Source organism: Dromiciops gliroides, chromosome 4 (assembly GCF_019393635.1).
Source record: "Dromiciops gliroides isolate mDroGli1 chromosome 4, mDroGli1.pri, whole genome shotgun sequence".
NCBI lineage: Eukaryota > Metazoa > Chordata > Mammalia > Microbiotheria > Microbiotheriidae > Dromiciops > Dromiciops gliroides.
Genome location: NC_057864.1, coordinates 195,630,537 through 195,644,655, shown reverse-complemented (window position 1 = coordinate 195,644,655; position 14,119 = coordinate 195,630,537). Strand labels below are relative to the sequence as shown.

The 14,119-nt window shown below is 43.8% G+C and overlaps 1 protein-coding gene across 1 annotated transcript in view; it reads right to left on the bottom strand.

The window, feature by feature from the left end:
• Nucleotides 1–817: 817 nt before the first annotated feature.
• The window catches only part of KCNH6 (potassium voltage-gated channel subfamily H member 6), a 45,308-nt gene continuing 32,006 nt past the window's right edge, over nt 818–14,119 (bottom strand). Inside the window, 7 exon segments of the mRNA XM_044005428.1 lie at nt 818–878; nt 4,307–4,525; nt 5,743–5,923; nt 6,089–6,370; nt 7,020–7,073; nt 7,076–7,115; nt 11,461–11,654. Of these exon segments, the coding sequence (XP_043861363.1) occupies nt 818–878; nt 4,307–4,525; nt 5,743–5,923; nt 6,089–6,370; nt 7,020–7,073; nt 7,076–7,115; nt 11,461–11,654 (1,031 nt within the window).

Sequence of the window (14,119 nt, the reverse complement as noted above, 5' to 3'; positions counted from 1 at the left end):
GTTGGAAGCTATGCCCTTTCAGGGAAGTGTTAACCACAAGACAGCCTGAGTTTTCTAGCCAGAGACAATTTTTTTTTTCATGGTGGAAGTCACTCAGAACATGTGCAGTTAGTTTTAGTTGTGGGGCGAGGGGTGGTGACCTTGTCCCTTTTCTAGATTCGGGATTTCTATTGGGGAGGACCAGAGGTCTTTTCTTTTCATCCCATTGATCCTCAAAAGCCTGGCCCTGAACAACTAGATGCTTCTTTCCTCTATCACATGGTAATGTTCTTTTTTTCCCCACACTGCGGGATGACTCCTCTTCCATGATAGCATGATTTATGAAGATGGCCATGGAGGAATCTGGGAAAGGTGTTGAGTGCCTTCCTTACTGTCATGAGACAAAGTTCCTTTGAGGTCATCTTAGATGGTGCTTGGAAGCTATTATTCTAGGGAAAATGTCTTTAGAGACCATACTGTGGAGGGGTTGGGGAGGAATCCTATGTTCCCAAGCCTGGGCAATGTCTTCCTACTTTTCAAACTCTTATCCTACATACATACATACATACACACACCCAGTCCTATCAGCAAAGGGTTTCAGTTGTGGGAATCAGAGACTCCAGTTCCAAGATAGAATGGTCATGCTGCTGAGCCAAATTTGAGGGGTACTTTTGGAAGTCCAGCTGTTTGGGGGAGGTCAAAGGTATTCAAGGAGTGAAGGGAATGGGGACAACATCTGAATCCTTATACTCAATGCAGTCTCAGAAGGGCTGCCGAGGGACAGAAGTTTATCATTTGATACCATCTGAAGATAAATGTCACTGGATGAAGAATCTCTTCATTTCTGGAGATATTTTTCCAGGTCACTGTAGCTTGGAGTCTGGAAAGGGGAGAAAGAAGGTATGAATGATGGGTAGCCTTCAGGTTACTCTAAGGAACCTAAGCACTGAGTCTCCCCACTTTTGAAAGGACTTCCTGGTTTATTTAAAGATGTCTCTCAGAGCTCTACTCTCCACTGCCAAACCCAATGACAGATTTCAAGATTTGGCAGAGATGTTAAGAGATCCACTGGTAAAAACCCTCTATCTTTTTTTTGGTTGTTGTTGGTTTTGGGGCATGAGTGTAAGTGACTTGCCTAGAGTCACACAGCTAGTAAGTATCAAGTATCTGAGGCCGCATTGAACTCAGGTCTGAATCCAGGGCTGGTGCTTTATCCACTGCGTCACTTAGCTGCCCTCAACCCTCTATCTTTATTTTTAAAATGAAAATTTTTTTCCCCAATAAATGAAAATAGCTGTTTTCACCCACTCTTCTCTATTTATTAAAAGAAAGAAAGAAAAACAAAACCCTTGGAACAATTATACATAGTCAAACAAAACAAATTCTAGCCTCAGCCATATCTAAGAAATATCTCTTTCTATACCGTGAGTCCATCACAGCTCTTTGAAGAGGTAGGTAGCATTTTTCATCATTGGTGAAATCCTCCATCTTTAGGCTAGAGAATGTTAAACTAAGAATTCTTAACCTCAATTTTGTAACATTTTAGGATTTCTCCCATGAGTTATGGTGAACTTTCATTTAAAAATAAATATGGGGGCAGCTAGGTGGCTCAGTGGATAAAGCACCGGCCTTGGATTCAGGAGTACCTGAGTTCAAATCTGACCTCAGACACTTGACACTAGCTGTGTCACCCTGGGCAAGTCACTTAACCCTCATTGCCCTGCAAAAAATAAATAAATAAATAAATAAATATGTATTACATCCTGCTTACCTTATCAGACCTCTAAGTCTTTTCCTGCTCTAGGAGGTAGGAAGGAATATGTGAATGTATAAATCAAGGATTCAGTATTTGTTGATCTCAAAACTTCAACTTATCCCAAATTATTCCTATTGAGTGCATAGGCTTGTCCAGACCCAGAGTTCCTGGACACACAAGATACCTGAGGTGCCTCTCTCCCACCCCCCTCACTGGACTCCAATGAGGGGAGGGGGTAGGGGAAAGGGCACCTCGGGTATTTTATGTGCCCAGAGTCTCAGGATCTGGACAGGCCTTGCACTCAATAGGAAATAATTTGGGATAAGTTGAAGTTTTACCCTATATTCAAAAGACAAGAGAATACATTAATAGACACAAAATAGACACCTAAAACCTTTTCCTATGAGATCTGTTTCTTCCCTCTATCTCCCAGAATTAAATAGGCCTCAGTTAATGCAGTGTCGAAAGGCTAATTTCTGTATACCAGAGTAGGAGGAGGTCCTGCCTCTTTCCTATGAACTATATACTGGCTCAAGGTGGCTTCTGCATGAGTGGGAGGCTGGGTATTCCTCAGCAGCTTCCTTCCACCCATCCTCCAGCTGCTCTGTCCTCGCTATTCGAACATAGGACTTTTACACTGGGAAGAATATGTTACAGAAACAAACCCACGAGATGGAGGAGAGGTGCAAAATGTAGACAAACATTTTCAGACATGGTCAATGTGTTGATGTGTTTTGCTTAATTTATATTTATTTGTTCTAAGGGAAGGGCTCTGAGAGAGGGAGACAGAGAGAGTGAGACAGAGACACAGAGAGAGAGAGAGAGACAGAGACAGAGAGCATATGTGTGTGTGTGTGTGTGTGTGTGTGTGTATGCTTGTGTGTGTGCTTAGTGGGTAGGGAAAGAAATTCAATAATAAGAGCATCAATAAAATACTTAAACATACACAAAACAAACAAACAAAAGGTCAGAAGGAGGTACAAACCAGGCAGTTTCCTTACCACCTTGTTAAAGACAAAACAAAACAAAACAAAATCTAACACAATCATACAAAGTTAGTGATTTCATGTAGCAGTCTTTTTCTCCTCGCCTGTATACATACAACTCAATAAAACTTCTTGAGAGCAAGGACTGTCTTTCTATGTTCTCAGCACATAGAACAGTGCTGGGCACATAGTAGTCATTTAAAAAACGTAGTTTGACTGACTACTGAAATACTGTTTGTTGATGATTGTTAAGTTCATCATTATTACCACCATTAAAAAAAAAAAAGAATCCAACTAAAGATTGGGAAACACTGATTTCCTTCCTGAACTTAATCAAGGCTTGGCGCTCTCTTGCTAAAAGCATATCCTGGAAGTATTTATTTTATAGAATCTTCAGTCTCTTGCTAGGTGCTTGCTAACTCCCCAAACCACCTCCCTAGACCTCTTTTTAACACTCTGTCTTGAGGAAGTTTTTTGTTCAGACATGTCTGGACTTTTCACGACCTCATTTGGGGTTTTCTTGCAAAGATACTGGAGTGGTTTGCTATTTCCTTCTCCAGCTCATTTTACAAATGAGGAAACTAAGGCAAACAGGGTTAAGGGACTTGCCCAGGGTCACACAGCAGGAAAAGTTTCTGAGGTCAGATTTGGACCCAGGTCTTCCAGACTCAAGGCCCAGTGCTCAATCCACTGCCCCACCTAGAAAATGTTTTATCTTTATGCTAATAGGTTGCTGATTCTATTGGGTGTGGGGGCAAAGAAAGGAGCAAAAGGGAAGTTGACCTTAGAGTGGGAGAGAGAGACAGGAGTCCAGACTTTCCCAACAGTGTGCATTAGTAACTTATATTTAATAAGATAGAACTCCAGGCAAGCAAAGTGCTAAGGGGCTGCTGAACTCAGTTAATTTTCCTGCAATTTAAAGCTGCTCTAATAGATCTTTCTGTAAATAATTTGTAACTTCCCACCTGACTAGGATCTGGAGCTGTCTTCAACTTTGTTTGTTACCTTGTGAAAGGAGTTTCACCTGCCTCACTCTGAAAGGTATTGGTGTATTTGGGGGTATTTCTCTGACCATAACCCCAGGATTTATCTTGCCCTCTGGCTCTCTAGCCTACAGACTCTTGCTCCTTAGATGATCTGAGATTTACTCTTATTCTCTCTCTTTGCCCTCTTCCCCACCATGGAATACAACTCGTTCCTCACTGGCAAGTCCTACTCATAGCCTCAGTTTGGGTTCCCATATTACTCATTGGAAAAGAGTAAGAAGTTCTGAGTCCCGCTGCACTATCTGTGGCTACAATAGTCAGCATCCAAGCTCTGAGGACCCTGAACTAGTTAAAGATGTTCTTTGCAATCTCTTCTGAGTGATGCGTGAGTTCCCCAGCTCTTGCCCTAGTTATTAATATATGAGTAGAATCTAGGACAGAGAATAAGAATCAATGTCGAAGCCCTAGTTGCTCTGGGCTGCAACCTGCATTAGTGTCACTGCAAATGGATCCTGATTGTGAGAGAGCAGTGTCCATCCTGTCAAAACCACTAAGGATGGAGAATGCTCTGCTCTGCTCACCTGTCCAAGGGGTGGGGTTCTTCTCTAGACAAAGAACTCTGCAGCTTCGTGGGCCCAGGCCCCTGAGTGCCACCAGCAGCAGCAGCAGCAGCAAGAGGAGAAGGAGGAGGAGGAGGAAACAAGTCCACAGACTCTGAAGCTGGAGAGACAGGGTTGTAGGCAGGGGGCCCTTGGGACAAGTGGCAATGCAGGAGACTCAGAATGATGCTGAGGTCGGAGGACATCTGAGATTCCAGCCTGCCAGATAGATCCTGGGAGTCAGGGTTGGTTGGAGAGCAAAGGGAACAAAGCGTATTGGGGCAGATAGCTCTTTCTTCTCTGCCCTGAAGCTATTCCTGACAGTTTTGCCCTCTTATTCCTCTATCTCCCACTACTCTGCTAGGCTCTTGTCAACAGTCTCTAATATTTTGTCAGCCTTTAACAGAACCTTGACACCAACAGGCTGATCTGCTTCTATCCCATTAAGGACAGTGAAGCTGATCATCCCCCTTGGCCCTCTTTGGGGCTCTGCTGAATGAATCCATTTAAGCTAATATGTTTTAAGGGTGGAGTTGAGGGTTTATAGACAAAGGAAAGGCACATATCTTCAGGCCATTATCTCTACTCCTTCCCCACCTGAGGAGACTCTGCCCTTAGAACCAATGGGCCAAGATATTTCTAGCCAAACCACTACATTTAACCCACATCCGCTGTCTACCTCCCTGCTTCCTCTTTTTGTTTGATTGTCTCCAGCTACCCAGGGCTAAGGGCAGGACTGTCTTGCTGGATTTTATATCCCTAGCACTTCACCTGGCACAAAGCAATACTACCTCCCTGCCTATGTATGTAGGTATGTGTGCACATACATATATATGAATATGTATATATTATGTGTGTATGCATATATATCTATCATGCTATATCTAATCCAAGGGTCCTTATCCTAATAATCACAGACCCCTTAGATTTCAGGGGATTGGGGAACTTGAATGGGGAAAAAAATGACATCTTTATTTTTATTAACCTTTGGTTTTCTTTGTAAGCCTACGTATTTTATTTTTTAAATGTTTCATTTAAATTTAATTTTATTTATGCATTTAAAAGCATTCTGGAATAGTGTCCCTGGGTTTCACCAGATTGACAAAGGAAGCCATGACACCAAAAAAATTTAAAACCCATTATTTAATCTATTTATCTGCACAGTTGTATAGTCCTAGCAGTTAGAAAATGTAATAGGAATAGCATGTAAAAGATTCCTGTACTGAGAGGCACTAGATGCCTTTTAAAGTCCCATTTTCAAATTTCAGATTCTATGGTTTATCAATAAAAAATGGTCATTAATCCACATGCGACTCACCGTGTCCCTGGTTGATCAATAGGAGGAGCACTTGCAGCACCAATTGCAAGGCCTCCCTTTTGGCTTCTTGCTCCCTCCTTTGCTAGCCACTCAAAATGTCCTGGAGCCAGAATCTCACCTGTTCAGCTGGGTCCTGAGACACTCCAACCTTGAGCCCAGATCTCTTGGCCAGCCATCCTGGCCTCCATCCTGGGGACTGTGCACCAGAGGTATGTTCTGGGGAGGCATCCTATGGGGAGCTGTAGAACGGTCAGCCCAGAATTCAAGCACATCTTGGGTGCCTGGGAGCCTAGCTCTGGCTGTTAAAAGAGAAGAAGCCAAGGGAGGGGAGGAGGCAGGGTCTGGCTTGATCTGACCTGTCAAGGCAAGTTTCCACCTACCTAACCATCTCTCCTGTTCCCTTCCACTTTCCCCTCCCCTGCATGATAGAGCCAGTCTGGGGGAGGGGAAGAAGAGCTACGCACCTGAGTACTTCTGGCTGTTGCCACCTGTCTGAGCTAGGGATCAGCTTTGGGACGGTAGAGGTTAAGGCTGCCACAGGAGACACTCTTCCTGGGAGCGAGGGTGGATCCTGGGTTTGGAGGAGTTGGAGGGCTCGGGAGGTCTGGTCTCAGGCTCACTGCTTAGGGAACTGGTCAAGGAGCTGCTACAGACCTCATCCCATGGGGCTTTGCCAGGTGACCCCTGCAGGTGGCTCAGTGGTGACTTCCTCAATGCCTTCATGCCATCCAGCCCTGGAGAGATACCTAGAGAGGAAGGGGTTAGGGGAGAGGGCCATGGAGGGTCAAAGGAACTGAAGGGTTTGGAAATATACTTAGGTTCTAACTGAGTTTCTAACCAAAGGGGAATAGTTTTCCCCGCCTTTTACTTCAGGAGTTATTATTATTTTTTTTAATTAAAAAACTTAAAATTTTTTTTTTTTTTGTGAGGCAATTGGGGTTAAGTGACTTGCCCAGGGTTACACAGCTAGTAGGTGTTAAGTGTCTGAGGCCACATTTGAACTCAGGTCCTCCTGAATCCAGGGCCAGTGCTCTATCCACTGCACCACCTAGCTGCCCCTCCAGGAGTTATTATTAATGAAAGATAAGAACCAAGAATTGAGGGACCAGGCTTTTAGAGGGAAACAGCTGCCTTTTCTCATGCCGGTTCCTTCAGGGTCAGGAGCCTTTAAGGAATAAATATTAAGGGAGAGAGAACATCTCTGATCCCTGGCAAGTGTAACCCCCACCCCCACCCCACAAAGAGAGGATGAGGTGTTGAAAAAACTCCTGGCAGGGGGAAGGGAATGGGGACAATACTGACAGAGGCTGGAGAGGGGAGAAGGGGTGGGACTGGGGGAACAATACTGACAGAGGCTGGGGATGGGAGAAGAAGGGTGGGACTGGCTCCGCTTACCAAACTTGCAACGCCTTAGAACAGATTGAGGACGGCTGGCCCAGTGGTAGGGACCTCCTGGTCCTGGGTGGGTGGTGATCGAGAAATCCTGTCTACCTTGGGGGAACAAGAGCTTTGTGTAACAGCAGCCAGATTACCTCCTCACTGAGCATTCCCTGATCACACTCCCAATCCTCGTTAGGATTTTTGAGGTCCATCTTGATTTCCTTGCAATTACCTGTCTTTGTATATGTTTTGTTACCCCTACCCTAAACATGTACTTGAGGGCAGGGGATGGTCTACTTTTTGTCTTTGTACCCCCAATTCTGATTACAATGCCTTGATATAGTAGGTGCTCAATAAATGTTTTGATTATGCTCATTCCCTTCCTGATCCTTTCCTGATTCCCAATATAGAAACTGATTCTGAGCAGGAGAGACAATCAGAAGCCAAGATTAGTGATTTCCACAGTGGAGGACCATAACATGAACTCAAAAGGCCTACATATAAACCAGTTAGAGGGTGGGAAGATAGGTCTTTTCTTCACCTCCCCTTAATAGTCAATCAAAGGTCTTATCATAACCACATGACCACACTGCCGACTCTGTCCCCTCTATACACCAATGTGAACCTTAAGTGTTCTAATTAGGTTTGTGCTAGGAAATGTTTAACAAACTGGCTCTCTGTCAAGTGTATGGAATGATACACTTTTGAATAGCCAGATACACTTTTACATTAATCACAAGGAAGGAATAAACATTTGTATAGCACCTACTATGATTTAGGCACTTTGTTAAGTGCTTTTGCAAACGTGATCTCATTTGATCATTACAACAGCCTTGCAATTAGGTGCACTATTATCCTAATTTTACAGTGGAGGAAACTGAGGCAAATCGAGGTTTAAGTGGACTTGTAAAGAGTCCTACTGTTAGCAAGTGTCTGAGTCACATTTGAACTCAGGTTTCCCTGAATTCCAGGCCAGCATTCTATCCACTGTGTCACCAGCTGCCTCTTTCTTTCTTTCTTTTTTTTCGGGCAAGGAAGGTTAGAGTGACTCTGCCCCCTGGGTCACACAGCTAGTTAGTGTCAAGTGTGTGAGGTCAGATTTGAACTCAGGTCCTCCTAAATCCAGGGCTGGTGCTTTATCCACTGCACCACCTAGCTGCCCCCAGCTGCCTCTTATTAACATTTTCTACATCACTTTCCTAAGTCTAGACAGTCAACAAAACAGTAAATCAAAGCCCTGATTTGTAGCTTTATAGTTGTCTGAAGCATAAATGTTCACACTGCTAATTTAATAATCTCAGGCTGTATCTGGCACACCCCTGAATATAATCTAACTGTACCCCCAACATCTTCCCCTGCAGCTATACAGATGTTGGGAAAATTCCTTTCTCTCACCATCAGCAAACCACACCTAGCCATCCAGATAAGCTCATGGCTGCATCAGGCACCCCCTTAGCTGACTCTGTGTCCCTTGATTGATCTTGCATTCAGGGTGGTGAGAGTCTTCTTTCTCCCGCCCCAACTCTTTTTATTTTTGGTAGGATGGAGTAAAGTGGTACAAGATTAGTAGGCATGAATGGGTTGCAAGCTGTTACAAATCTCATTACATTATCTCCACCATCCCTCCCTCCAAATGCATCCCCTTTTTGGGGGGGGGGTGAGGCAGTTGGGGTTAAGTGACTTGCCCAGGGTCCACACAGCTAGCAAGTGTTAAGTGTCTGAGGTCGGATTTGAACTCAAGTCCTCCTGAATCCAGGGCCAGTGCTCTATCCACTGCACCACCTAGCTGCCCCAAATGCATCCCTTTTTAGAACTTCGCTATGACTGTCAAAGAAACTACCATTTTCCCAGTGACCACATTGGGAACCTTGCGTCACCCTTTGACTCTTCACTTTTACTCACATATCCAATCAATTACCAAATCTTACTCCCCAACTTCTCATATCTATCACTCACTAGTTTGGGCCCCTCATTACCTCTTATCTGCACTATTGCAATAGGCTTATAACTGGACTCTGACTCATTTCCCTATACAGCTGCCAAAGTGATTTTCTTAAAGTACAGGGTCTGACTGTGTTACTCCCTCTAACTCAGTAAACTCCAGGAGCTTTTGATTGACTCAAAGATTAAGGTCAATTTCATCTCTATCACATACTTTAAAAACTTCTATTATTTGTAAGTTTATGTTAAACACAATTTATACAATTAAACAGTAATATAACTTGGAAAACAAGAAAAATATACATATATTGGAGGGATGCTCAAAATTCTTTACTGATAAGGGATGTACAATCAAAAAAGTTTAGAGACTACTGGCCTAGAAGCACTAAAGGCATATGACTGACCAGAGGAGTTGGCTTTCTCTCCAAATCCTTCCCTGGCCTCTGGGTCCAGAAATATGATTCTTATCAAGTGTCTGGTGTGTATACATATGTGTGTGTATATATATGTATATCTATCTATCTATCCATCCATCCACCCACCTACCTACCTATCTACCTACCTATCTTTGGTGACTGTAGGGCTGGTGATGGCTCCAGGCCGGATGTTACCAGAAATAGTTTTGGAGAAAGCAAGCCAAGAATTTCAACATAGGGAGTGGGGAGTTGGTGGCAGGGTGGAGAATGCTCAAGCCCTCCAGATGCAAACTCATAAAGAAGGGCCCTGTCTCATTAGCGCTGGAAGGTAGCCAGTCCAGGGGCACTGGGGCCAAATTTTCCCAGCTATTTGGTTCTAAAGGATTTGGGAGTGTATGTTTTGGGGAGGAAGGAGGGCAGCAGAGAAAACAGGAAAGGAACTGAATCTCTTAGAAGCGCTGTTACTATCTCTCAATCACACAGCCAGAGACAGAACTAGAAACTGAATTCAGGGTCTTGGCACCACCACTACTTTGCCAGTATGCCAAATAGTCAGAAAAGGTTCCCCACTATCTTCACCAATAGAACTTAATTGTGGGGATCTTAGAGATCATCTAACTCAGGAGTCCTTAACCTTTATGTGTCTTGTATCCCTTTGGCAACCTTTTCAGAATAAGGTTTTTGTTTTTTGGAGAAAATCAGGGTTAAGTGACTTACCCAGGGTCACACAGCTAGTAGGTATCTGAGGCCAAATTTGAACTCAGGTCCTCCTGACTCTAGGGATGGTGCTCTATCTACTTCTCCACCTAGCTGCCCCCAGAATAAGTTTTTAAATGCCTGAAGGAAGATACACATGATTATAAAGGAAACCAATTATACTGAAATAGTTATTGAAGTAAAAAAAAAGTTTATGGACCCCAGGTTTAGAACCCCTGATCTAGCTGAGTGAAGTGAGCAGAACCAGGAGAGCATCATATACAGTAACAGCAATATTGTGCAATGATCAACTATGATAGGTTTAACTCTTCTCAGCAAAACAATGGTCCAAGACAATTACAAAAGACTCATGATGGAAAATGCTCTCCACATCCAGAGAAAGAAGTAGGGAGTCTGAATGCTGATCAAGGCATGCTATTTTTACTTGGTTTTTTGTTGTTGTTGTTGTTGTTGTTTTTGGTATTTTCTTTCTTGTGTTTTTTTCCTAAGCAACAAGGGCAGGATTTGAATCCAGGTCAAATTCAGTGTTCTTTCCACTGTATTTGATGGCTTTCACCCTGGGCTGAATTTTCCTGTCCTCATGGACCTCAGGGAGTCACTCACTTTTCTGAAGCCCTAAACTGGGAGTTTTTGGTGTGCAGTAATAGCATTATTGCTCATGTGAACCACACCAGCTCAAAAATTTGGCAGCCCCAAATCAAAGCAGTTGGAGAAACTTAGGCTCTCTGTCATTACCTCACTCTTTTATATATATATATATTTTTTTTGGTGAGGCAATTGGAGTTAAGTGACTTGCCCAGGGTCACACAGCTAGTAAGTGTCAAGGGTCTGAGGCTGGATTTGAACTCAGGTCCTCCTGAATCCAGGGCCAGTGCTCTATACACTGCGCCACCTAGCTGCCCATACCTCACTCTTTTAAACCCTTGCTTGGTAGAGTATATCATTATTAACAAGGATCTGCGATGAGCATTCTAGGTCCCTTTCAAAGGTGATAGAGGGACGATGGGAGGGGTTAACAGCTAGCCTGATGCAGTACCCATAACTATGATGGGGTCACTGGAGTTTGGGCACAACATTCATTAGGCACTACTGACAACATTTGTAGTGTTTGTCCTGGGTGACTGAATTATTAATTATGGGATTAGTCTAATGGGGCAGCTATGCTGACCTGCTTTCTTTGTTTTTTGGTGAGGCAGTTGGGGTTAAGTGACTTGCCCAGGGTCACACAGCTAGTAAGTGTTAAGTGTCTGAGGCTGAATTTGAACTCAGGTCCTCCTGACTCCAGGGTCGGCGCTCTATCCACTGCGCCACCTAGCTGCCCTGACCTGCTTTCTTAATGCCCCTGCCTTGTGACTCCTGGGCAACCCCTTTTTGTGACTCACATCATGAAGGTTGAAGGTGATTTCCAGTTTGCTCCAAAAGCTTTCAGAGAAGGCAGGATACATTTCTAGCACCTCCAGCAGGTCTTCCCGTTGGATCTTGTGCAAGTCACAGTAGGTCAGTGCCCGCACGTCTGCATTGGACTTGCCTGGCCGGGTGTGGAGGCTGATGGGCTCCCCAAAGATGTCATTCTTCCCTGCTGACCCAAGGTAAAAATCTTGAATACTTAGGGACAGAGCATCCCTTCCCTTTTCTCACCACATTAACCATTTTTATATATACTGACCCAATGCCAAGTGTCCTCATGTTCCCTGGCTGCCCAGAGTCCCTCAGCAAAACCACCTGGTTGATACCCAATAATTTATGTTCCTACCCTTCAGTCCCATCAAGACCTATTCTTCTGTGTTCTCAGGGGTCTGATCTCTGGGAAAATGGGTTGTAATAGACCCTTAACCTTTTAGGAGTGGGGAATTAATGGTGAGAATTCTAAGTCCTGTGGCAGGGCAATGAAAGAGATATTTGAGGGGACAGGGAGGCCTCTCAATTTTTCTCTGCTTGCTTAGGCCTGGTAATTAGGAACACCCCTTATATCATAGCAAATTAGCTCTGATAATGGAATTGTAGAATGATAAATTTAGTGCAAATAGGAACCCAGGAGGTCATCTAGTTCAACCTAGATGAGGAAACAGATGCCCCAAAGGGAGGAGTAACTTGCTAAAAATCCACTATGAATTTTGGTTCACCAACTCAGAACATGTGAACATTCAAACACTGCCCCACCCCTCAATCCCTGTGCCATTCCCACCCCAAGCTCCATTTTGCCATATCCTTCACCTCCTTCTTTCTGCTACTCAAGTGTCCAGAACAATCAACTGATTACAGATCAGAACTGGTAGTACTTGGGGGGGAAATAGCAGTGGTAGTAAGGGGCCTGCTTTTTCTTTTCTTTCTTTCTTTTTGCGGGGCAACGAGAGTTAAGTGACTTGCCCAGGGTCACACAGCTAGTAAGTGTCAAGTCTCTGATACTGGATTTGAACTCAGGTCGTCCTGAATCCAGGGCTAGTGCTTTATCCACTTTGCCACCTAGCTGCCCCTGAGGGGCCTGCTTTTAAATTTAAATGTCTCTGCATTTATCCTCTTGAAAGAAGGTAGGGATTCTAGGCTCATCCTTGGGGTGAGTCCCTTAGGGGCAAGCTTCTGGTCTCTTTCTTTCCCACAACTACAGGGAACTTTGACGGGATTCCTGTACTGAGCCAGAGGCTAGAACTAATACTGTCTAAAGTCCCTTCTGAATTGGAAGATCCTAAGAAATTTATTTTAAGGTATTATTTTAGGGCATTAAAAATGCTTTGGCTTGGGGGCAGCTAGGTGGCACAGTGGATAAGGCACTGGCCTTGGATTCAGGAGGACTTGAATTCAAATCTGGCTTCAGACACTTGACACTTACTAGCAGTGTGACCCTGGGCAAGTCACTTAACCCTCATTGCTCTGAAAAAAAAAAGCTTTGGCTTAAAGTGCTCCATATTTCATGTTTGGATGCATCACAGCTAGCATATATATATATATATATATATATATATATATATATGATACTTTAAGGTTTGCAAAGCACTTTACATATATTATCTCATTTGATCCTCACAACAACCCTGGGATGTGGGTGCTATTATTATCCTTATTTTACATATGGGGAAATTGAGGCTGAGAGGTGTAAAGTGACTTGTTCAAGGTCACACAACTAGTAAGTATCCAAGGTTGGATTTGAACTGAGGACTTCCTGACTCCAGGCCCAGTGCTCTATCAACTGAGCCATCTAGATGCCTTATATACACATATGAGTAGTCTCTCTGCCTTCCCAGTTTGTAAGTTTTCCCAGGGCAAAGAACCACGGCATATATAATACATGTATGAATACACATACATGCATACATAAAGGAGAAAAAACACTGATTGGGTTGAAATGTTGCCTCTGCTGCCTAACTGTGTGGTCTTGGGAAAATCACTTTATCTCCCTAAGCCTCAGTTTCCTCATTTGCAAGATGAAGGCATTGGGTTATATAGTCTCTGAAGACCTTTCCTGTTCTGTCTCAATGGTCTTACGCACCTACCCGCCTCCCTCCCTCCCTGCCTTCCTGTCTCCAATCTAATGGCAAGAACACCGGACAGAAAAGGAGTCAGGGATCTTGCCTATCCAATAAGATGAATTGTGTGACTGCTGAAGGCACTTCATTCACCTCTTGAACCTCAGCTTCCTCAACTGGTAAAAAAACAAACCCCAAAGCCTTGAAACCTTTGGGGATCTGTGATTGCATCGGTATGAGCCCTTCCTCCATCAGTACAGATCACAACCTTTCTGTGCCTCAGCAGATGGTCTTTGTAAGTGGCCATGGCCAAAAAAAACCCATCCCTGGGCAGCTAAGCTTCTGGGGATGATCTCTACCACTGGAGAAAAAATAATGATAATATAATACCTTAAATCACTATATAAATAGGATCTGTTATTATATGGGCGGCCTGGCAGAGTAGACCTGGGTTCAAATCCTGTCTCAGACATACACTTGCTGTGGGGGTAAGCTTCTTGGACAAGTGATTGCAAAACTTTTCTGAGTCTGAGAGAACTGTCCAAGGACTTACCTGTTAAGTCATAAATACTACCATTTG